We start from the raw sequence: 25,451 nt of genomic DNA, 5'->3' as shown, positions 1-25,451 counted from the left end.
ATTAGTGTATTCATTTTTGGATTCCTTTTGAAGACCTTAATTAGAAGACATGTTAATGTGGTATCATGTTTGATAATGTGACCTTGAAAACTTAACTCTAAGTATGGGCCTTACCAAATCAGCTGCTATATAAAAAATTGAAAGTGATTTAAAATCGTCATGTATGATTTTAAGAGATTCAAAGTCAGAACAGTCAACTACATTAGTAAAAGCTCATAGTTGTATGCAAATGATATGTGTAGGCTATATACTTATTGGTTTGCTAATATCAGATGGGAATATATTACAATCATATTGTGTAATATTGATGAGACAACCAATTCTATTCTCTTTTTTTTTAGACATAAGAAGGTTCTATCATGTCTATATGACAGTTTACCATTTAATAATTGCATAACTTTATATAATAATAATTAATGTTTTTGTATTTGTTACAACATAATTGATATTATAACATAGACTTGACAATTTATCTATATTCAATAAAAAAATAATAAAAATAAGATTAAATTTTTTAAAACCTTATTATTAAAAGTTTGTTTTCATCGATTTATATTAATCAATTTCCTTTTTTGTTTTAAACTTTCTCTCAAACAATCACTTTCACCTTCTGATAACGAAATGTTACCCAAAAGTCAATTCAAATAAATGCAAAAAATCTTGGAAGAATCTTCGTTACAATTAATACCTACCCTGTATGGTGACGTTTTCCATGACGGAAAATGACTTTTACAGCAATACAAATTAGACCCTGGAAAATTTATATCACGTCTGCATCCTGTGAGAGAGAAACGTATCGGACTTGAACATATGAGAAGATTATAAAATCCAGCAATACTGCAAGCATACCCGTATAGCAAGCCTGCTTCACTATGGCTTTGGAAGCGGCAACCATCATTCTCCTTTCTCTGGCACTGGTAACTCTTTTTCTATTCGCAGACTACGTGAGGACTAACAATGGCAAGGCACCGCATCCTCCCTCGTGGCCAATAATTGGGCATCTGCATCTCCTGAGAAAGAAGAAGCCCATTCACCGGATTTTGGCCTCACTTTCCCAAAGCTATGGACCCATCATGCATCTTCAACTTGGTTTCCGCCTTGTCCTTGTTATTTCCTCTTCAGAGCTCGCAAAAGAATGCTTTACAGCAAATGACAAAGCCTTGGCTTCGCGCCCACGGACGGCTGCAGCGAAGCATTTGGGATACGACTACAAAGTGTTTACCGCGAGAGACGGCGCCGGTGAACATGAAATCCAGGCTTTCCGATCTCACATCTAATATAATCATGCGCATGGTCGCCAGCAAGAGAGTCTCGGGATCTCACTTTTCCGAGGATTTCGAAGAAGGGCATCAGCTGAAGAAGATGGTAGAAGAAACTTTCTACTTATATGGTGTATTTGCAGTCGGCGATTACCTGCCCTTTCTCAAGTGGCTTGATCTGCAGGGTCTCATATCCGCCATGAAGAAACTGCAGAAAAAAAGGTACGCCTTTATGCAGAAATTGGTCAACGAGCACCGTGAGAATCAGGCTATGCACGCTCACGACTTTATTGATCTTCTCATCTCTGCAGTAGATAATCATGAAATTGGATCCGACAATAACGACGATGTGGTGAAGGCCACCGCCCTTGTATGCTTTTCTTACCCCTTTCTCTATTATTATTTTGAAAAGCACTAAAATCGGCTGCCGGCGATTCTTTTCTCGGTTGCAGTTCATAAGTTTTATTTTTGTTCTGCAGAGCATGATAACCGCAGGTACAGACACATCCTCTGTGACCATCGAATGGGCACTGGCGGCTCTTTTGCAGCACCCAGACATTTTGGGAAAAGCCCAGGAGGGGCTCGACAAACATGTCGGAAGGGACCGGTTGGTAGAGGAATCAGATCTGCACGAGCTCTCATATTTAAATGCCATAGTGAAGGAAACTCTTAGGCTTTATCCAGATGGGCCCCTGCTAGTTCCCCATGAGGCCGCAGAGGCGTGTAATATTGGAGGTTTTCATGTCCCTCCAGGAACGCGTCTGCTGGTCAATGCGTGGGCAATTCACAGGGACGCAGACGTGTGGAGCCGCCCTACGGAATTCGATCCTGAAAGGTTTCTAAAAGGAAGGAAAGTGATTGACGTGAAGAGGCACGACTTTGAATTGATACATTCGGTTCAGGGAGAAGAATGTGCCCGGGAATGTCTCTGGCATTAGTTGTGGTTCATTACACCTTGGCGCGGCTGCTTCAGAGCTTCGAGTGGTGTGTACCAGAGGGCGTTGTAATTGACATGGGTGAGGGGCTTGGACTCACAATGCCCAAAGCAGTTCCTCTGGAGGCCATTATCAAACCTCGCCTGCCCCTCCATATCTACTGATATATATGACTGGAATTTCTTTATCGCTAAACAACTATAGAGTTTTAAATGCTTATGTACGTTGTCGGTGCTGGTGCTAGAATATGGCTATAGATGTCCAACCATAATATAGAATATGGCTGTCGGATCTTCATTGTGGGTTGGAAATCTATGACCATTATCTAAAAAGTAGAATAATAAAATCGCTCTACCCACCATGTGGTCTCTTTCGAGAGGGGTTGGTGAATATTTTATTATTTTAATATTATTTATATAATATTTAATTAAGAAAATTATTTTGATTATATAATATTGTGATGATTTAGACATTGTCTTGATTTAGATTTGAGAGATCTTTATTTTGTTTATTAAAATTGAGATTGGAAACTTTTATTAAATTGAAATATATAAATAGAAAAGAAAAATGAGTGTCAAAGATCAACTCAATGAAATAGTGATTCATTTTTTCTGAATTCCAAAACATTTACAATTAAGGTATTATTTAAATGTCTTTGAAGAGTTATGTTTTTTTTTAAATTTGATCCAAATCATAAAAGTGAAACAATTTTTTTTTTAAAATGAAGAAAAGTTAAGTCGAGTAGTCAATTTTTTATTTTTTATTTTTTCGTTTTTTAAGAAGTTTATGAGCTTTTAGAATATATGGACAGCATACTTCAGAGTTTGTTGAATGCTGATTTATTTAAATGCAAACTCATATTCATCTATTAGATCCCCAAAAATATCTTTCTAAATCATAATATAATGATCAAACATTTTGAAGTCATAATAGAGTTAAAAGGATGTTGTATATACAAAATTATATAGGTATAAAGCACAATAAATAAGATCTTATTAATAATGGAGGATGTTGAAGATAATTTCCAACATGACAAAATATTATATAGCTATATTTTTGTTGTAAATACTAAGTTCCAAATTCAATTATTTCCTTCTATGATGAAGAAATCAAATGTAAAATCATTATGGATCATTGTAGATCCTAGTAGAGATACAAGAATGTAAGATCCATAATATTTTGTTAATCCATGATATTATGTTGATCCTACAATTCAATATAACAAGCTTCATTGGTAGAAAAACAAATAAAAACATAATAACACACATTTTGGGGGGTTTCTCTTAAAGACAAGTAGAATGATAATTAAGGATTTGAACAATCTCATTTTACCATATGAGTTTGACCCAAAAATGGTGCAAGCCTTATGCCACCTCATTTTTGTTGTAGATTATTTCTCTATATTAGCTATAAGACCATGGCTACAAATTTTGAATTTATTTTATTAGTGGTACACTAAGTGTGTTAAATTTTCTCATAGATGCAAGGTTATAAAGATCAAAAGGGCAATTGTACAAAAATATAAAGTTAAGTCATTTTACTTTAGATACATATAAACCAACTCTAAAATAAATTCCATATGAAGATGAAAATGTTCATACAATATTTTAAAACATGCTTCAAGATCAAATAGAACAATGTAAGAAGAATCTATTAAAACAAGAAAAGCCTAAAGCTGGCCATCATCTATCAAAATAGAAAAAGGAGAAAAAGAATATATCAAACATGTAATGAATTACTGTACATTGACAAAAATCCATTTTTCATTGTAATTTTGATAAATTTTATTTTATTTTATTAAATGTTTTGAAAAGCCTTAAAAGGCTTACAATAACTTGGTTTGTTTATTAATCTCATTTTAATTGTTTGTGGGTTTTTCAAGATTAAAACACACGAAAATTTTGAAATGGAATAAATTAAAATTATTAGAGGAGCTACATCAACTTAATCCAACAATACATGTTCATTAATGCTAGATTATTCTTCATAGGGATCACTATGAATTTTATCTTATCTTCCAACATCAAGATAACCATATTGGCAAATATTCCCATATATTTGAAAATTTTATATTTTTGCAATTATGACTATTGAAAACATGTTGCATGGCCCAAAACTATGGTTTTAGGTAAAAGTGCCAAGTTTCAATAATGAATTACCAATAGTTATGTTGAGACACAATCTTTCACTAATCTTTTCTAGCTCTTTTTTGTACTTTGATGTTATTTATATATTGGTCCCTTGTATATTTGCCCTCTCTTTTTTATTAATCCTCCACATAACAAATTCTTGCTAGTCCAATTGATAACTTTGATAACTTGAGCTCATATGGTTGCTCAATTTGTTAGCATGTAGCTTAGGGGTATTCATCCTAAAGATGGATTGTTGATTGAAATCCAAAACGTTAATTTTAAAAGAAGACAATTTATTTCATAAAACTTGAGCACATATATTCCTATGTTGTTTGGAAGTACTATTTTTTAATTTAAGTAGGGACAATTTTAGTAAAAAATATAAAAAAACATTTTCAACAAGTTTATATGATGTAATAGAGAAAGGAAATAGTAGGTGAGCATGTTCTAATAGTTGTGATAACATTTGTTGATTTAATGTCCAAATTTTTTAAAAGTATAGCACTATTTGAATTGGGTTTTTTAAGTTATTAGTGTCAATTATGTGTGTTCATAAGTGAGTGAAATGTGTTCTTTATATTTGGAAATAGAAAGTCATGTGATGCCACATCAATGCAACTAGGGAAAATATGAATTAATGCATAACTATTAATCTATCATTTTTTTGGGTTCTTTTTGCACACCTTAACAAAAAGCATGTTGATGTGGCATCATATTTGATTATGCATCCCTGATACCTTAACTTTAAGTATGGGCCTTTCCAAATCAGCTACTATTAGAAAAATGAAAGTGATTTGAAATTGACGCATGTATGATTTTGAGAGGTTTGAAATTAGGGTGCTCAATAACTAAATCATTTTTCATAATTGTAGCCTAAGATTGAGCATTAAAAAGTAAGCCCATAGCTATATGCACACAATATGCCTAGGCTCTTTACTTATGATTTGTCAGAATCCAATAGAAAGGTATTATTATTGATTTGTAGTATTGATGGGACAACTGGATCTCCTTTGTATTTCTTTACTAACTACCCATTCTATCACTAGTTGTACAAAGATTGTAATGTCTACAACACATTAGATGTTAGGAGGTTCTATCATGTTTGCATGATAATTTACCTTTGTCGCTGGTATAACTTTTCATAATAATAATCAATGTCTTCATATTTGTTACAATATGATTGACATTTTAACTTAAAATTTATAATTTATTTGTACTCATAATTTCTTTTATAAAATTATTAAATTTTGACTTGCCTTGTTATTGATGCTTATTTCCATTTATTTAAATTAATAAAACGATGCTTCTTTCTTTTCAACTAATTCTCTCAAGTCTCAATCAATCACTTTCATCTTTGATGCGCCAAAAAAATATGACTTAATACACAAGTACTATTCTTTCCATTTTTGGGGGTCTTTTTTAACACTTCAGCAAAAAGCATGTTGATGTCGCGTCATATTTGATAATGTGGCCTTGAAACTTTAACAATAAGTAGGGTCCTTACCAAGTTAGCTACTATAAAAAATTGAAAGTGACTTAAAATCACCATGTATGGTTTTGAGAGATTCAAAGTTAGGGTGTTAAACTACTAAATCCTCTTACTTAATTATAATCCAACTTTAATCATAAACAAGTACTTGACCATAGTTGTATGGAGATAATATGCATAAGTTCTCTTCTAATTCGATTGTAAATATATATGAAAATGTAACATTATCAGTGTAATAGTGGCATACTAATGAGACAACCAATTCTCTTTTGCGTTTCTTTAATAGTTACCTATTCTATCACTATTTGTAGTAAGTATTTAAAATCTATGACATTATAGATTTAAGAAGGTTCTTTCATGTTTGAATGATAATTTTCCTTTGTTGCTTGCATAAATTTTCATAATAATAATAATCAATGTCTTCATATTTCTTACAATATGATTGAAATTAGAAAGTTTATAATTGATAATTTTAGAGGTGAGCAGTAGCACAAAACAATCCCCTCGTTTCCACAAGTGAACTTGAACAACAAACTAAAGGGCTTCTTGCACTTAACCTCCCAACATCATGTACTTCTCTCGTCTCCTCCCAAAATAAGTCAACACAGTATTTTACAATTAAATCCGCTGAAGAGTTGGAGACATGGAAAGCTTTCACGACCGCTGCTCGTTTCTCAGTTTAATAAAGAGAAAAAATATTTAATTGGGACCCCAATAGCTGAGATACATGACATGTCGCAGTGCCTAAGACTACTTTGTTCTTTGGTAATGGAGATCGGTAGCTTCTTCAGATTGAGCTTTGGTAATGGAGATCGGTAGCACTGCAATAGAAGTTGAAGCAACAGCTGATACAATTAAATCCGCTGAAGAGTTGGAGACATGGAAAGCTTTCACGACCGCTGCTCGTTTCTCAATTCGGCTGCCCGCGATTCTTTTCTCGGTTGCAGTTCATAATTTTTATTTTTGTTCTGCAGAGCATGATAACCGCAGGTACAGACAACATCCTCTGTGACCATCGAATGGGCACTGGCGGCTCTTTTGCAGCACCCGGACATTTTGGGAAAAGCCCAGGAGGAGCTAGACAAACATGTCGGAAGGGACCGGTTGGTAGAGGAATCAGATCTGCAGGAGCTCTCATATTTAAATGCCATAGTGAAGGAAACTCTTAGGCTTTATCCAGCTGGGCCCCTGCTAGTTCCCCATGAGGCCGCAGAGGCGTGTAATATTGGAGGTTTTCATGTCCCTGCAGGAACGCGTCTGTTAGTCAATGCGTGGGCAATTCACAGGGACGCAGACGTGTGGAGCCGCTCTACGGAATTCGATCCTGAAAGGTTTCTAAAAGGAAGGAAAGTGATTGACGTGAAGGGCCACGACTTTAAATTGATACCATTCGGTTCAGGGAGAAGAATGTGCCCGGGAATGTCTCTGGCATTAGTTGTGGTTCATTACACCTTGGCGCGGCTGCTTCAGAGCTTCGAGTGGTGTGTACCAGAGGGCGTTGTAATTGACATGGGTGAGGGGCTTGGACTCACAATGCCCAAAGCAGTTTCTCTGGAGGCCATTATCAAACCTCGCCTACCCCTCCATCTCTACTGATATATATGACTGGAATTTCTTTATCGCTGAACAACTATAGAGTTTTAAATGCTTAGGTACGTTGCGGGTGCTGGTGCTAGAATATGGCTATAGATGTCCAACGATAATATAGAATATGGCTGTCGGATCTTCATTGTCGGTTGGACATCTATGACCATTATCTAAAAAGTAGAATAATAAAATCGCTCTACCCACCATCTGGTCTCTTTCGAGAGGGGTTGGTGAATATTTTATTATTTTAATATTATTAATATAATATTTAATTAAGAAAATTATTTTGATTATATAATATTGTGATGATTTAGACATTGTCTTGATTTAGATTTGAGAGATCTTTATTTTGATTATTAAAATTGAGATTGGAAACTTTTACTAAATTGAATTATATAAATAGAAAAGAAAAATGAGTGTGTCAAAAGATCAACTCAATAAAATAGTGATTCATTTTTCTGAATTCCAAAACATTTATAATTAAGGTGTTATTTAAATGTATTTGAAGAGTTATGTTTTTTTTAAAATATGATCCAAATCATAAAAGTGAAACAATTTTTTTTTTAAAATGAAGAAAAGTTAAGTCGAATTGTCAAAAAAAATTATTTTTTTCTTCTTTTTTTAAGAAGTTTATGAGCTTTTAGAATATACGGACAACATACTTCAGTGTTTATTGAATGCTGATTTATTTAAATGCAAACTCATATTCATCTATTAGATCCCCAAAAATATCTTTCTAAATCATAATATAATGATCAAACATTTTGTAGTCATAATAGAGTTAAAAGGATGTTGTATATACAAAATTATATAGGTATAAAGCACAATAAATAAGATCTTATTAATAATGGAAGATGTTGAAGATAATGTCCAACATGACAAAATATTATATAACTATATTTTTGTGGTAAATACGAAGTTCCAAATTCAATTATTTCCTTCTATGATGAAGAGATCAAATGTAAAATCATTATGGATCATTGTAGATCTTAGTAGAGATACAAGAATGTAAGATCCATAATATTTTGTCAATCCATGATATTATGTTGATCCTACAATTCAATATAACAAGCTTCATTGGTAGAAAAACAAATAAAAACATAATAACACACATTTTTGGGGGTTTCTCTTAAAGACATGTAGAATGATAATTAAGGATTTGAACAATATCATTTTACCATATGAGTTTGACCCAAAAATGGTGCAAGCCTTATGCCACCTCATTTTTGTTGTAGATTATTTCTCTATATTAGCTATAAGACCATGGCTACAACTTTTGAATGTATTTTATTAGTGGTACACTAAGTGTGTTAAATTTTCTCATAGATGCAAGGTTATAAAGATAAAAAGGGCAATTGTACAAAAATATAAAGCTAAGTCATTTTACTTTAGATACATATAAACCAACTCTAAAATAAATTCCATATGAAGATGAAAATGTTCATACAATATTTTAAAACATGCTTCAAGATCAAATAGAACAATGTAAGAAGAATCTATTAAAACAAGAAAAGCCTAAAGTTGACCATCATCTATAAAAATAGAAAAAGGAGAAAAGGAATATATCAAACATGTAATGAATTATTGTACATTGACAAAAATCCATTTTTCATTGTGATTTTGATAAATTTTATTTCATTTTATTAACTGTTTTGAAAAGCCTTAAAAGGTTTACAAGAACTTGGTTTGTTTATAAATCTCATTTTAATTGTTTGTGGGTTTTTCAAGATTAAAACACACGAAAATTTTGAAATGGAATAAATTGAAATTATTAGACGAGCTACATCAACTTTAATCCAACAATACATGTTCATTAATGCTAGATTATTCTTCATAGGGATCACTATGAATTTTATCTTATCTTTCAAAATCAAGATAACCATATTGACAAATATTCCCATATATTTGAAAAAATTATATTTTTGCAATTATGACTATTGATAACATGTTGCATGGCCCAAAACTATGGTTTTAGGTAAAAGTACCAAGTTTCAATAATGAATTACCAATAGTTATGTTGAAACATAATCTTTCACTAATCTTTTCTAGCTCTTTTCTGTACTTTGATGTTATTTATATATATTGGTCCCTTGTATTTTTGTCCTTTCCTTTGTATTAATCCTCCACACAACAAATTCTTGCTAGTCCAATTGATAACTTAAGCTCATATGGTTTCTCAATTTGTTAGCATGTAGCTTAGGGGTGTTCATCCTAAAGATGGATTGTTGATTGAAATCCAAAATGTTAATTTTAAAAGAAGACAATTTATTTCATAAAACTTGAGCACATATATTCATATGTTGTTTGGAAGTACTATTTTTTAGTTTAAGTAGGGACAATTTTAGTAAAAAATATAAAAAAACATTTTCAACAAGTTTATGTGATGCAATAGAGAAAGGAAATAGTGGGTGAGCATGTTCTAATAGTTGTGATAACATTTGTTGATTTAATGTCCAATTTTTTTAATAGTATAGCACTATTTGAATTGGGTCTTTAAAGTTATTAGTGTCAATTATGTGTATTCATAAGTGAGTGAAATGTGTTCTTTATATTTGGAAATAGAAAGTCGTGTGATGCCACATCAATGCAACTAGGAAAAATATGAATTAATGCATAACTATTAATCTATCAATTTTTTGGGTTCTTTTTGCACACCTTAACCAAAAGCATGTTGATGTGGCATCATATTTGATTATGTAGCCCTGATACCTTAACTTTAAGTATGCGTCTTTCCAAATCACCTACTCTTAGAAAAATGAAAATGATTTGAAATTGGTGCATGTATGATTTTGAGAGGTTTTAAATTAGGGTGCTCAGTAACTAAATAATTTTTCATAATTGTAGCCTAAGATTGAGCATTAACAAGTAAGCCCATAGCTGTATGCACACGATATGCCTAGGATTTTTACTTATGATTTGTCAGAATCCAATAGAAAGGTATTATTATCGTTTTGTAGTATTGATGGGACAACCAGTTCTCCTTTGTATTTCTTTACTAACTACCCCTTCTATCACTAGTTGTACAAATATTGTAATGTCTACAACACATTAGATGTTAGGAGGTTCTGTCATGTTTGCATGATAATTTACCTTTGTCACTGGTATAACTTTTCACAATAATAATCAATGTCTTCATATTTGTTACAATATGATTCACATTTTAACTTAAAATTTATAATTTATTTGTAGTCATAATTTCTTTTATAAAATTATTAAATTTTTACTTGCCTTGTTATTGATGCTTATTTCCGTTGATTTAAATTAATAAAATGATGCTTCTTTCTTTTCAACTAATTCTCTCATGTCTCAATCAATCACTTTCATCTTTGATGCGCCAAAAAAATATGACGTAATACATAAGTACTATTCTTTCCATTTTTGGGGGTCTTTTTGAACACTTCAGCAAAAAGCATGTTGATGTCGTGTCATATTTGATAATGTGGCCTTGAAACTTTAACAATAAGTAGGGTCCTTACCAATTTAGCTACTATAAAAAATTGAAAGTGACTTAAAATCACCATGTATGGTTTTGAGAGATTCAAAGTTAGGGTGTTAAACTACTAAATTCTCTTCCTTAATTATAATCCAACTTTAATCATAAACAAGTACTTGACCATAGTTGTATGGAGATAATATGCATAAGTTCTCTTCTAATTCGATTGTAAATATATATGAAAATGTAACATTATCAGTGTAATAGTGGCATGCTAATGAGACAACCAATTCTCTTTTGTGTTTCTTTAATAGTTACCTATTCTATCACTATTTGTAGAAAGTATGTAAAATCTATGACATTATAGATCTAAGAAGGTTCTTTCATGTTTGAATGATAATTTTCCTTTGTTACTTGCATAAATTTTCATAATAATAATAATAATCAATTTCTTTATATTTGTTACAATATGATTGAAATTAGAAAGTTTATAATTGATAATTTTAGAGGTGAGAGTAGCACAAAACAATCCCCCCGTTTCCACAAGTGAACTTGAACAACAAACTAAAGGTCTTCTTACACTTAACCTCCCAACATCTTGTACTTTTCTCGTCTCCTCCCAAAATAAGTCAACACAGTATTTTACAATTAAATCCGCTGAAGAGTTGGAGACATGGAAAGCTTTCACGACCGCTGCTCGTTTCTCAATTTAATAAAGAGAAAAAATATTTAATTGGGACCCCAATAGCTGAGATACATGACGTGTCGCAGTGCCTCGGACTACCTTGTTCTTTGGTAATGGAGATCAGTAGCTTCTTCAGATTGAGCTTTGTGTGAGAAGAAGAATTCAAGCAAGAAGAATCCAAGCACTGCAACAGAAGTTGAAGCAACAGCTGATACAACATAACCTGAAAAACCAATAACGTGAGGAAAATTTCGATGTGAAAAATGTGGAAACCGGTGGAATAAAATAGTCTTTTGGATAAATTAATAATAGTTGTAATTTTACTGTAATGTAATCTGTGTAGATTATCATCTTTATGAAGTCAATTACAATCTTATGTAAATATTAAATATAAAATAATATATATCAAAATTAAATAATATTAACATCTATTCTTGGATCTTATTTTAATTTCATATAAATCCATTTTCCTTTCATATCTATGGTTTTACTTTAGACTTTTCATAATAGCATGTATTAGACAATTATTTTGTTCAGATTTTTAGTAGGGTTTGAAATGTTCTCCTAAAGGAGATTTTGCTTTGTGGATCCTTGAAATTTTTTGGTCTGCTAATATTCTCTGCAATGGTTATAGAGCCTTGTTTTTGGGGTTGTTTTTGGTCTTTAGGGCTATGAATTTGTTTTTACAAATTTTAGATCACATTTTGTTTGATACTTTCGGAGCTCTTGTTGTTAATCTTTATGTTATTTTAATATATTTTGGCTTCAATCTTTTATCAAGCAAAAAAAAGTTATATGTAACATCTTTTAATTGTGATTAAAGTTAGGGTTATGTCTACCGTAATGTTAGCATTAGGGGATGGTTAAGATTAAGGTTTCCATCCTACAATAAAGCTTAGGTTAGGGTTAGAGTTAACATTAGGACCCAAGTAGAAGATTATCATTCTAGGATAAAGCTTGGTGTTAGTGTTACAATTGAATTAAGATCGGGGTTAACATTAGATTTCATTTAGAATTGAACTTGGTCTTCAAAAAATGTAAATTAAGGTCAACGATAGTGTTAGGGTTAAGATTCAATTAGTATTAGAAGTAAGGTTCCTATATGACAATAAGTCAATTTCTATCCTCCAATTTTGACTATATCTTACTAGTAACACAACCATTACACCTGCTTTTGATGCAAATCCTAACTTTTTATTGATATTTGTTTCCATTCACTTAAATTAATTGAAAAACATTTCTTCTTTTTCAACTAGTTCTCTCAATCAATCACTTCAATCTTTGATAACAGAGTCAAATCGCAAATGTCAATCCAAATAAATGGAAACAATCTAGAGACAGTCTTCGTTTAAAGATAGACAGTGGAAAATCAATACCAACTATGTAAGGTGACTTTTTTGATGACGCGATGACGCGAAATGGTTTCTTGTTTAACAAGTCGGAAAAAGAAACGACTAAAACCTGATAAGAAGATCAGGACGATAAAGCTTATAAATGCATTATAAAATCCAGCAATACTGTAAGCCTACCCCTATTGCAAGCCTGCTTCAAAATGGCGTTGGAAGCAGCAACCATCATTCTCCTTTCTCTGGTAGTGGTAACTCTTTTGCTATTCGCAGACTACGTGAGGACTAACAATGCCAAGGCACCGCATCCTCCCTCGTGGCCAATAATTGGGCATCTGCATCTGCTCAGAAAGAAGAAGCCCATTCACCGGATTCTGGCCTCAGTTTCGCAAAGCTATGGACCCATCCTGCATCTTCAACTTGGCTTCCGCCCTGTTCTGGTCGTTTCCTCTTCAGAGCTCGCAAAAGAATGCTTTACAGCAAATGACAAAGCCTTGACTTCACGCCCACGGACGGCTGCAGCCAAGCATTTGGGATACGACTACAAAATGTTTACGGGGCTACCCTACGATTCATACTTCCGAAACCTTCGGAAGATTTGCACCGTCGAGCTCTTCTCTGCCCGAAGAATCGATTCCTAAAAACACCTGTGCTCGGAGGAACTTGGCGCCCTCATCCGTTCCCTGTTTGAGAGTTGGCAGCGAGAGGCGGCGCCGGTGAACATGAAACCCAGGCTTTCTGATCTCACATCTAATATAATCATGCGCATGGTTGCCAGCAAGAGAGTCTCGGTACCTCACTTTTCTGAGGATTTCCATAAAGAAGGGCACCAGCTGAAGAAGATGGTAGAAGAAACTTTCTACTTATATGGTGTATTTGCAGTCGGCGATTACCTGCCGTTTCTCAAGTGGATTGATGTGCAAGGTCTCATAGCGGCCATGAAGAAACTGCAGAAGAAAAGGGACGTCTTTATGCAGAAATTGGTAAACGAGCACCGTGAGAATCAGGAGATGCACGCTCATGACTTTATAGATCTTCTCATCTCTGCGGTAGACAACCATGAAATTGGATCCGACAATAACGACGATGTAGTGAAGGCCACCTCCCTTGTATGCTTTTCTTACCCTTTTGTCTATTATAATTTCGAAAAGCACTAAAATCTGCCGGCGATTCTTTTTCAGTTGCAGTTCACAATTTTATTTTTCTTTTGAACATCAACTTTTCAATTGCGCGTGTCTCCTACCCACTCCAGTCTTGTTACGAATGAGATATTGATGGCTACGGATGGAATAGATTTATTGTAAAGTTGATTTGATTCAACAGTCTTGTGCACATGTCCTAGATTCTTATCTTTGTCTAGTTCCTATACAGGTCAAACTTAACGTGGCTATTGAACAACCATAGAATTCCAGTCCTATAATGGTTGCATCACTAATACAAGTCAATTAAAACCTGCCTGTTATATAATATTTTTGTTCCAACACACTTTCAATATTTCACCTTTGGTATAGGGAAAAGGATCTAGTAGTTGTGCATCCTAACTTTGCGCTTCTCAAAATCTTACGTGAAAATTTCAAATCACTTTGATTTTTTTGCAGCAACTTACTTGGCAAGTCCCCTCCTTATAACTAAGGTTTCAAGGCCACATCATCAAATATGATGCCACATCAGAATGCTTTTTGCCAAGGTGTCCAAAACAGCCCAAAAAAACAGTGAGACCAATAGGTGTGCAAAAGGACCCCAATACTTGTGCAGCTGATGTGACATCACATGATTGGTTACTTTTCACAACAAATAGTATATTTCATTCAATTATTGATACTTATCATACAACTATTAGTGTAATGTTATACAAAGGTTGAACATTAAATCAGCAAGTATGAAATATTAAATCAATAACTTCTATCACAAAAATTGAAACGCGCTCAACTACTAAATACTTTCCCCTAATATTACCATAAACATTTCTATTTCATTAAAATAAAATATTACATCTTGAAAACTTTTGACTGAGCTTCAGCTCTTCATAAATTATAAATTATAAATTATGACATAGACTAAAACATTGAAGACTGTCTACCATGGAGACTCCATTTCATTCTGCTGTTACTCAACTTCACAGCTTCTTCTAAGCTCACAACACATGCTATTACAGGTCTACTAAGCTGGACTCATCAGAGAGTGAGTCACGGCATACAAATTCATTGCAATACATCGAAGTAATGAACTGCTAGGGGTGGGTGGTCTGTAGACTATCATACTGAGAGCACTTTTAATAAAGAGGGAGATAGCCATTTCTCACCTTTCACTACCATGAATCCGAGTTATGTGTTCTCTTCCAATTACCAACCGCAGCTCCCAAAAAAATTAAATTCTCTTCTGACGAGAGAATGTATTCTAGCATGGTAAGTCTTATACCAAATCATTCAAATCTCTCTTTTTTTTTTTTTTCTTGCAAGCATTGATCCCTATTTATGTGGCTTCGATGCCTGTCATGGTCGGTAGGGACATTGACAAAGGAAACTTCTCTGCTGCGTATAATGGCAAAGATGGGTGATCTTCATCTCTTCCCCATGTTAAATTAATCAGAATAATGTTAGATATGTAAGGGAGCCTGCGATGTGTCCCCACTAATATTTTCAACATACAAGATCAATGACATTAAAGTCCAACATTACCCTTAAACTAAAATATGGTGCTGAAGTTTGGCTACATTTTTTCAATAAGACCAGCTACAAAATATCATCCGTGAAACGATAAAGAGCTGACCTATGATGTCTACTGTGAATAACTGGAGGGGAAAAAATAAATAGTTTTCTTACTCATGTTCCAATTATTCCCAACTATAACAAAATAAATAATCCAGAAGTAACAGGTATCCCTTTCATACACCCCCAATCACATCCTACAAGATTAAACATCGAGTATATCAAACACTTCACATCCTACAAGATTCAACATCGAATATATCAAACACTTCATGGCCAGATTATATGCAAAAATGCTAAAAATGAAAATTTAGTGTCAATTTCTCTCCAACGGAAAAAAACTACAAGAAAGGTCATTTAGACACTACGGTATTATATGTTGTCCATTACTGGAGATTTCTAGCCATGATCTACTGGTTAAGACGGAGATTCTGTGCAAGTGACCGGTATATTTCTTATTCAGCAAATTCTTTAAAGAGAAGACAAAATTTAGATCAAGATGAATTAAGATTTGATGGACAGGGATTTATAGTAATTTGCTATAGAAATCTTTAATGATCAAATATAATATTCAGTGGAACAAAATATGAAGAATTCCGGGGTTTACATTCATGAATTTAAGTAGTCTTATACAACCCTTCCATCAAAATTACCTTCTTCCCGTGACTATCTATTTTATATGTTCTAAATTAATTTAAATGCACAGAGCTTGATATTGCACAGCTTACTTTTGAGTTCATGGTGAGGCTGAAGCAAATTATATTAATTCAAATGATTGATGCCATGTATTAAATTAGTTGGTGATGCTAGTTCTGAATAAGCCAATTATATATCAATGTGGCTCACCTATATTTATGATCTATAGTATGATTATAAACGCTAGAGCAACGTTTGATCTCATGATCTTACATTGTTTGCTCAATAATATAATACAACAATTTTCAAAATCTTTAAATATTTAAAAGATAATGTTTTACTTGTTCAAAAGGAAGTCAAGCCAATCAAATTAGTTTTAGAGAAAGAAAACTCTTATTCCATATGCATTTGTTGTGATTATTGAACTTGAATGAAGGTCATAATGATGCCATTTCTTAATGTGATCATCTAAGTAGAGAGAATAGATGATTTTGATCTTAACATAGTGAAACACATTCATAGATATAGATTATATGAAGTATATTTCAACACTCAAAAATAATTAAATCATATAAATAAATACATATAACATGATTTATTAAGAGTTTGAGATCATTCAAATAGGAATATCAAAATAAATATGATGGAATTTCAAATGAATCACAAATTGTTTTAGCTATGACACGATGTACTTTTTATTACAAAAGTGTCTAAAAGCTTATTATACTATCCTATGTGTGCAATATAATTATTGTCAAGATCAAATCATAAACTAAAGGTTCATATCACTATATCAAGTAAACCATCTTGAAGTACCATCAAAGTATAAGGTATCTATGTCCATGTATAGGTGGGGACTCACATCCTCCCCCCTATGACTAAACTTCCTCCTAGAAATTAGTAAGGAGGTACAACACCCAACCCATGAGAAAATCTACAAGGTAACGAAGGCGAACTTCTCCCTTAAAAGGTAGTATGTGAATGATAACATTGTCAACTAGTATGACATAATTAATCAATATACACAAAAAGTATTTCCATACAATTAGGATTTACACCACATCCACAGAGGCTATCATATGCACTAGCTGGTATAAGACCCCAATATAGCTTACAAATGCTAACAACATAAAACAGGAAAATGTCACACTTAGGATAGTTGTAACTGCACACTCATTAGGTTATCATTGGCAAGCTCACTAATTAATCAAACACCTCTAGCTGAAAATTGTGTTAAACTTTATCCTTAACAATAAGCATACTATAATAGCTAAAGAAATACATACACGCCCATTGAAGTATAGTATCTTATACGTGATATAAGCATGTAACTATGATCATCAATATATCATCTAGTTTCGAAAATATACTACATAAAATATTGAATTTAAATGTCACAAGGAAACGAATAGGTTGGCATTATAGTAAGTAATTATGAGTGTAATGTTCTTAGTGTTGATCATGGGTACTCATAATTAAATGAAGCATGTTGTTTAGATAGAGAATCATGTGATGCCACATTGGTGCACTAACAAAATACAACTTAATGTACAACTATAGGTCTAACCTTTTTAGGGGGTCCTTTTTTAAAACCTCAACAAAAATCATGTTGATGTAGAATCATATTTGATTATATTGAATGGAAACCTTAATTATAAATGTAGGCATTGACAAATAATCTATAATAATAAAATGAGATTGATTCAAAGTCTAGGATAAATCATCAATAGGTACGTATATATAACTGTATGGAGACAATATGCCTAGGCTCTTTAGTTAATTGACAATTAGTATCTAATGAAAATGTATTGATTTTTTTTACCATTATTCATGAGATAACCAATTTAATTTTTCTTTTCTTTACGAATTACCCATTCCATTTGTATTTGTATAGTGATGGTAATATTATATCTACATGTAAATTTGTCTATGTTATATACATAGTTTTATATTAAATGTCTTCATACTTGTCAATATGATTGGCATTACAACATACATCTGAAAATTTGTCTATACTCACATAAACATAGAAAATATAAACATAAAATTAAACTTTTACCTCCATTTCCTGCTATTAGATGTTTTCTTATTGATTTAAACTAATACGAAAATATGATTCTTTTCAATAAAAGCTCTCCGAACCAATTATAAGTTAAGTTTATTGCATTTTATAAATAAAAGATTAAAAACTTTAATCACACGGTAGAAAAATAGATCATTTTACAATTCACTCTTTTTAAAATAATTTCTTATTTTGTATTGCTTATTAATAAAATCTAAGGTGATGTTTTTCATGACACAAAATGGTTTCTTCTTTTGCATTTTTCATCTATGTAGTGAGAAGCTAAACAAATTAGACAAGAGTAAGTAATACTTCAAGCCTATCCCTATTGAAAAATCTTTCTATTGGAGGTCAAAACACTTGAGCCACACATTTTGATTAGTCGTTTTGCATTATGGTCAAACTCTTTCTAGTTCAACTAATAACCTATAACCTAAGCCCACATGCCTCCTCAATATTGTGAGCATGTAGCTTGGGTATGTTTTATTTCTTGTTTCAAAGTGTTCCTTTTGGTAGGGAGGATGTTATTAAAGGTTATGGGAAAATACTATATACAAGTTTATATTATGCAAATGAGGAGTGGGGATAGGAGTTGAGCATTTTCTAATATTTGTGAGTATATTTATTGATTTAATGTCAATTATTTTTAATAGTATAATACTATTTTAATTGGGACTTTAAAGTTTTTTACTATAATTCAAAGTATTCATAATTGAATGAAATGTATACTTTCTAGATCTAAAAACAACAAATTATGTGTTGTGACATTAATGCACCCGAAAAACATGACATAATACACAACTATTAGTCTATACAGTTTTGTGGTCTTTTTGAATGCTTCAACAAAAAACATGTTGATGTAGCATCATATTTGATAACGTTTCCCTAAAACTTTAACAATAAGTAAAGTCCTTACCAAATTTGAAACTATAAAAAAATGAAAGTGATTTAAAATCATCATGTATGATTTTGAAAGATTTGAAGTTAGGTTGTTCAACTACTAAATCATTTTTCCTAATTGTAGACCAAGATTGATCATCAAGTATGTGACCATAGTTCTATGGAGACAATATGCATAAACACTTTACTTATTAGATTGTTAATATATATGAAAATGTATTACTATTAGTGTAGTAGTGTAGTATTGATGAGACAACCAATTGTCTTTTGCATTTCTTTAATAGTTACCCATTCTATCATGATTTGAACAAAGTATGTAAAATCTACAATATTACAGATTTAAGAAAGTTCTATCATATTTGCATGACAATTTTTGCATAAATTTTCACAATAATAATTATAGTCTTCATATTTATGACAATATAATTGACATTATAACTTACAACTGATATTTAATTTTAAAAAAAAATATGTATAAAAATAAGATTAAATTTCTATTATGTAAGTTTCCATTGACTTAAATTAATCTACAGATATATTTTTCTTTTCAACTACTTTGCCCAATCAATCACTTTCATCTTTGATGACTGAATCAAATTTTTATTGATGACTTAAATTAATAAAAAAATATTTTTCCTTTTCAACTTGGGTTCCGCCCAGTCCTGGTCATTTCGTCTTCTGAGCTCGCAAAAGAATGCTTTACCGCAAATGACAAAGCCCTGGCTTCGCTCCCACGGACAGCTGCTGTAAAGCATTTGGGATATGACTACAAAATGTTTTTAGGGTTACCCTACAATTCATACTTTCGAAACCTTAGGAAGATTTGCACCGTCAAGATCTTCTCTACCAGAAGAATCGATTCCTTCAAACACCTGCGCTCAGAGGAACTTTCTGCCCTCATTCGTTCACTGTTTGAGAGTTGCCAACGAAAGGCGGCGCTGGTGAACATGAAATCCAGGCTTTCTGATCTCACATCTAATATTCATCCATTATACACAAACTTATATAGGTATAATGTCAAAGAAAGACAAAATATTATATGAGTATATTTTTGTGGTAAATACTATGTTCTAAATTGAATTATCTCCTTCCATGGTGAAGAGATTACAAGAAAAGACATTATGGGTCATCGTAGATCGTAGCAGTAATGCAAGAATGCAATATTTTATTTTTTTTGGTCAATTCATGATGTTTTGTTCATCCTACAATTCAATATAACAAACTTCATTTGTAGAAAAAGAAGTAAAAAAATGATAATACGCATAATTTGGGGTTTCTCTTAAAGACAATGAGTCGAATGCTAATTAAGACTTTGAGCCATGTCATCTTACCATATGAGTTTGACCCAAAATGGTACAAGTCTTATGCCACCTCATTTTTTCTATAAATCATTTCTCTGTATTAGTTGGAAGACCATGGCTACAACTTTTGAATGTATTTCATTTGTGGTGCATCAAGTGGGTTAAATTTGTTCATAGAGGTAGGGTGATAAAGATCAAAAGGGACAACCCTACAAAAATTATAAAGTTAAGCCACTTTACTTTAGATACAAATATACCAAATCTAAAATAAAATCTGTATGAAGATTAATTTTTTAATACAATATTTCAAAACATGCTTCAAGATCAAATAGAATAATGTAAGAAGAAACTACTAAAATAAGAAAAACCCAAATTTGGCCATCATCTATCGGAATAGGCAAAGGATAAAAGGAATATATCAAACATGTAATGAATTATTGTACATTGACAAAAAAAATTGTTTTTTCTGCATGCATTTAAAAAAAAATTAATCACAAGACCAAACTTTCACAAGAATTTCTCTTATAAATCTATTTTGTTTGATAGCCAAATATCTTAATTTTTGGAGTCCAAAAAGTCTTATCGGTAGAATCCTAATGAAATAATTCCATCTTAGGTCCAAATGCATCAGATATTTTAATTGGAACAAAGCTAGATACTCCAATTCAAGGGGTTAAAAATCCTCATTGGAGAAGCACAGTAGGATGATATGGGAAGAGTATTGACTGCCTTGAACTCCATGCCCATCACAATAATTGAACCTTCTCCAAGTCCATAATTTCTTGGCTACAATTGAGTCCATATAATACTCATTGTTGTAAGTAAGAAGAGAATATCTCACATGAAACATACTAGGTTGCATAAATAGAGCGACATGTAATGATAATAAAGAAACATAGAATAGCACATAATCTCCCCTTAACAACTAATTTATCTCTCCTTTTATATGTCTTAGCATCAATGAGAACTCTCTAGTCAACATTGCACTATTATAGTGGTAGATGAAACAACCAACGGAAGGTTCAACATCCCGAATAGAACTCACATCCAATGAGTCAACCATATTTAAGACTAGTGATCTCATCCTTCCTGTAATCAACAATTATTCATGTTTTGAGTTTCATGTATACACTCATTATAGTTTGGCTCTAAATGTACATGTTCTATGTATTTCACATATACTTTGATTTTTCATTGACCCAATATAGCCCAACACCTTTTTTTTGGTAAATAAATTGCTAGTGGGCCAACTCCCATTATATTAATTAGAAAAAAAATCACATTGCATCATGTCCATTGTACCCATATGTCCTTGTACATATTTGGTAGCAGTCCCAATCCTCCTTGAACCATAGTCCACCTGTACAATTAAGATTTATTCTATTGATTCCTCTTTTAGTTTGTGACCATAGGAGCATATCAAAGGTTCCTTCCTACTTAGATTTCTTGAATTTCTTTCCCTTCACAACTTTCCAATCAACCTTCTTCTACCACATCAATGTGTCCTTAAGGGAGGATTTTTCCTCCCCTTTAGAGCTGCTCAAACAACCACTTAAATCTTTTCCAACATCATTAAGGTAGCAACTGACCACATCAAAATATTTTTTCAATATTGTTGATCCTCACATCCCCACATAGTTTAAAAAAAGAATCACCCCTTTGTTTGAGCTCTACAAACACCCTTAATTGGCATCTTTCTTCTCCTTTGAATAATGATCAGAATTATCAATATTTTTTGCCTTTACCTTAACCCCCTCTGAGGCATCAAAAGAATAAGGATCCTTGCCAAAAAGATAATCAATATATCCATTCTCCTTAAAAGTTTGGTGTCTATCCATTAGTAGCTCCCTTCTCCTTATTAGTTTCTAGTGTTTCAGACTCCATTTTTTCAACCACATAGAGTTGAAGATTTAGCTCTTTCCACCAGGTTTCCTAGCTTTGACATTTCCTTTTGACATAATTTGCAGCCACATGCTCTGTTTGATAACAATAACTACATCTGAAAGGAATTCCTTCATAATCCATAGGTTGTAGCCAAACTCCATTTGTAGATTGCAAACATAATTTTATTGTAGGAGCCCTCTTCATGTCCATTTCAACCAAAATACGAGCATAGGTAGTATGATGGAGGTCAAGAATGTCCTCATCCACCCCTAAAATATTACCCAACATGTCCCCAACAACCTCTAGACATGATTCAAACTAGTATTACAGTGGTAGGTTTGGAATTCTTACCCATAGTGGAATCTTCTTGAAGGATTCAATGGTAGGGCTGACTGTAGGGTACCAAGGTTTCAACATCAATGTGAACTTGTCCTCCCAGCTCCATTAGTAATCACATAATACTTTCTTTCTATATTTGTCATTGTTGAACACAACCATGAAAAACTCTCTATCTCTAGAGTAGATCTGAACATCCCCCTCCAAAATGGGGCTCCAAAACTAAGCAGTGTATTTGTGTAGATCACCAAGGTTTGGCCAAAAGACCCTAAATCTCCCAATTAGACCCATCTTAGAGAAGATTTTTTCATTTTCTGTCACATATCTACTGACGTCCTCATCTAAACAAACTATTACCCTACCCTTTGATAGCTCAATAAATTTTCTATCCATTTCCTTTCTATTTCTAACCCTCAATCTCTCCTCTCCATGTTGGCCGAACCAAATCATCTCACCCTCGCCATACAAACCCTTTGCATCCCAACATGGTGAGGGTGTTGGAATGAACCAGAGGAAAAATGAGAGGGGGGAGGGTGAATCAATTTTCCACAAGTTAAACATTTATAGTAGGTTATAAACTTTCTACTAAAGCAAAATAAAAACAACACTATGAAAGATAAAGCATGAGAGTACACAACACACAACACCAATATTTTGATGTAAAAAACCTGATGAAGGGAAAAACCACGGTGGGAAACCGTACCCACAATCAGATAATACTTCTGCAGTAGTATGTGAAAATATTACAATGGGGATTGCACTTGCAATCAGGCCAACTGCCTAGAGGACACTCCTCAACACAAAAAAGAAGTCTCACTGACTTACATAATCATCAAACTACAATCCAGAGGAAATAAATTTTGGAAATAGTATCTCCTAATGCTTGGTTATAGTTTTGATTAAGCACAGTTGACTACCCTGCAACACCCGACTCTCCACAACACTTCGCTGAATGATATATCCTTGTTTGCACATTTACCTCTCTCTGATAATGCAGACAAAAATACCAACACTAAAATTACATAAGCATATCACCTATATATACAAATCATCAACCTTGATAACAAGGTCGGCTAAACCCTCAACCCTCAACTCATAATTACAACAAATACATTACAGGATACAAAGATCAACCACCAAACCAATATTATGATTTACATTACATAGCATCAAATTCCTAGACAATTACATCCACCGAAAATCCCGCCAAGATCAATCACAACACGTTACACCAATTGGGAAAAACCCTCAGAGTCAATAACATAGAATGTCCTACCAGACCCAAATAGGATCACAAAATCTTCACGCTAGCCAATGCAAAGCCACCAAACAATTGGGAAACGATCAAGAACACCTTTAGCACATTAAGAACCATTTCTAGAAGCAGCATCAAAACCACTTAACCATTTCATCAAATATCACCAACTGGGACCAAGAACTTCACTCGATAGTCTAGAATATAATCAATGGCTTCCAGAGAACCAAATCATGAACCAACCGAGTATGACATGCATATAATCATCATGAATATCCTTCCAAAACTAAATCCAACAATTTCAATATACCAAAGCAGAATCTCTGATAACCTCTGTCAAAACCATGTCCAACTGGAGCAGCTCAAGAACCAACTGGAGTAGTGTTGACAACCAACCGAAGTAGTATTGACATCAATGACAACACATAATTAATTCCTTCATATTGCCAACACTCTCCCCCTTTGGCATTGATGGCAACATTGAATGTAAAAAACATCCAAGTGCCAAGGAATGCCAACAATCTTCAAGAAATTCTCAAGATAATAGCAAAAGAACTAACTAATTTGATATATCTAGTTTTCATTTTGAAATATCTCTCCCCCATACTAGAATATGTTTTTCTATTTTTCACATGAACATCTCTCCCCCTTTGACATCAATGACAAAGGGCTGATGCCGAGATATTGAACCAATCAGCTGACTACTCCAGATTAGCAGCATCATCTCATCAAACCAGATTAGAAGATATTTATGATAAGCTCACCAGATTGATGCATCACTAAGTCTCTTCCGAAGGGGTGGTAACCCCTAGTTGATTTTTGAGATATTCAAAAGTATCTTTAGGCAATGGTTTTGTTAGAATATCTACAATTTGTTCCTCAGTGGGCACATATACCAGACTGACTTCCTTTGCTTCAACCTTTTCTTTCAAGAAATTAGATCTTATAGATATGTGTTTTGATTTGGAATGAAATGCCAGATTCTTTAACATATCAATAGCAGTTGTATTATAACATTGAATAAGAATAGGCTCATCATAAACTACCCTTATATCCTTCAACATTTTCTTCATCCATAAGATCTGAGTACAATTTTTTGCAGCAGCTACATATTCAGCTTCAATAGTAGATAATGAAGTGCATGATTATTTTTTGCTAAGCCATGAGACTATTTTCTTCCCAAGAAATAATGCACCACCTATAGTGCTCTTTCGATCATCAACATCTCCTGCCCAATATGAGTCTGTATAGGCACATAATCTGAAATCGTTATCCTTTGGATATCATAACCCATAATTTTTTGTTCCCTTCAAATATTTGAATATCCTTTTAACAGAAATTTCAAGATTTTCTCTTGGATCAGACTGAAATCTAGAAACAATGCAGATACCATTCCTTATATTAGGTCTAGTCTAAGTTAAGTATAGTATTCCACCAATCATTGATTTGTATCTAGTAGAGTTCACTTTAGGAGATTCATCTTTCTTTGACAGTTTGCAACCG

At 32.9% G+C, this 25,451-nt stretch overlaps 2 protein-coding genes and 1 pseudogene across 2 annotated transcripts; all 3 read left to right on the top strand.

Annotated features, from left to right (window-relative positions):
• Window positions 1-854: 854 nt before the first annotated feature.
• On the top strand, window positions 855-7,411 carry LOC131032849 (xanthotoxin 5-hydroxylase CYP82C4-like; annotated as a pseudogene).
• Window positions 7,412-13,072: 5,661 nt separating this feature from the next.
• On the top strand, window positions 13,073-13,507 carry LOC131876131 (xanthotoxin 5-hydroxylase CYP82C4-like). The gene has a single exon (XM_059220923.1). It carries the CDS (start codon window positions 13,073-13,075, stop codon window positions 13,505-13,507), a length of 435 nt encoding a protein of 144 aa, XP_059076906.1.
• Window positions 13,508-13,588: 81 nt separating this feature from the next.
• On the top strand, window positions 13,589-14,023 carry LOC131876130 (cytochrome P450 CYP82D47-like). The gene has a single exon (XM_059220922.1). The coding sequence runs from the start codon at window positions 13,589-13,591 to the stop codon at window positions 14,021-14,023; it is 435 nt and encodes a 144-aa protein (XP_059076905.1).
• The last annotated feature ends 11,428 nt before the right edge of the window (window positions 14,024-25,451 follow it).

The sequence above is a fragment of the Cryptomeria japonica genome, chromosome 5 (genome assembly GCF_030272615.1).
Source record: "Cryptomeria japonica chromosome 5, Sugi_1.0, whole genome shotgun sequence".
Taxonomy (NCBI): domain Eukaryota; kingdom Viridiplantae; phylum Streptophyta; class Pinopsida; order Cupressales; family Cupressaceae; genus Cryptomeria; species Cryptomeria japonica.
The sequence above is the reverse complement of the archived record's forward strand: the minus strand, read 5'-3'. Positions and strand labels throughout refer to the sequence as shown.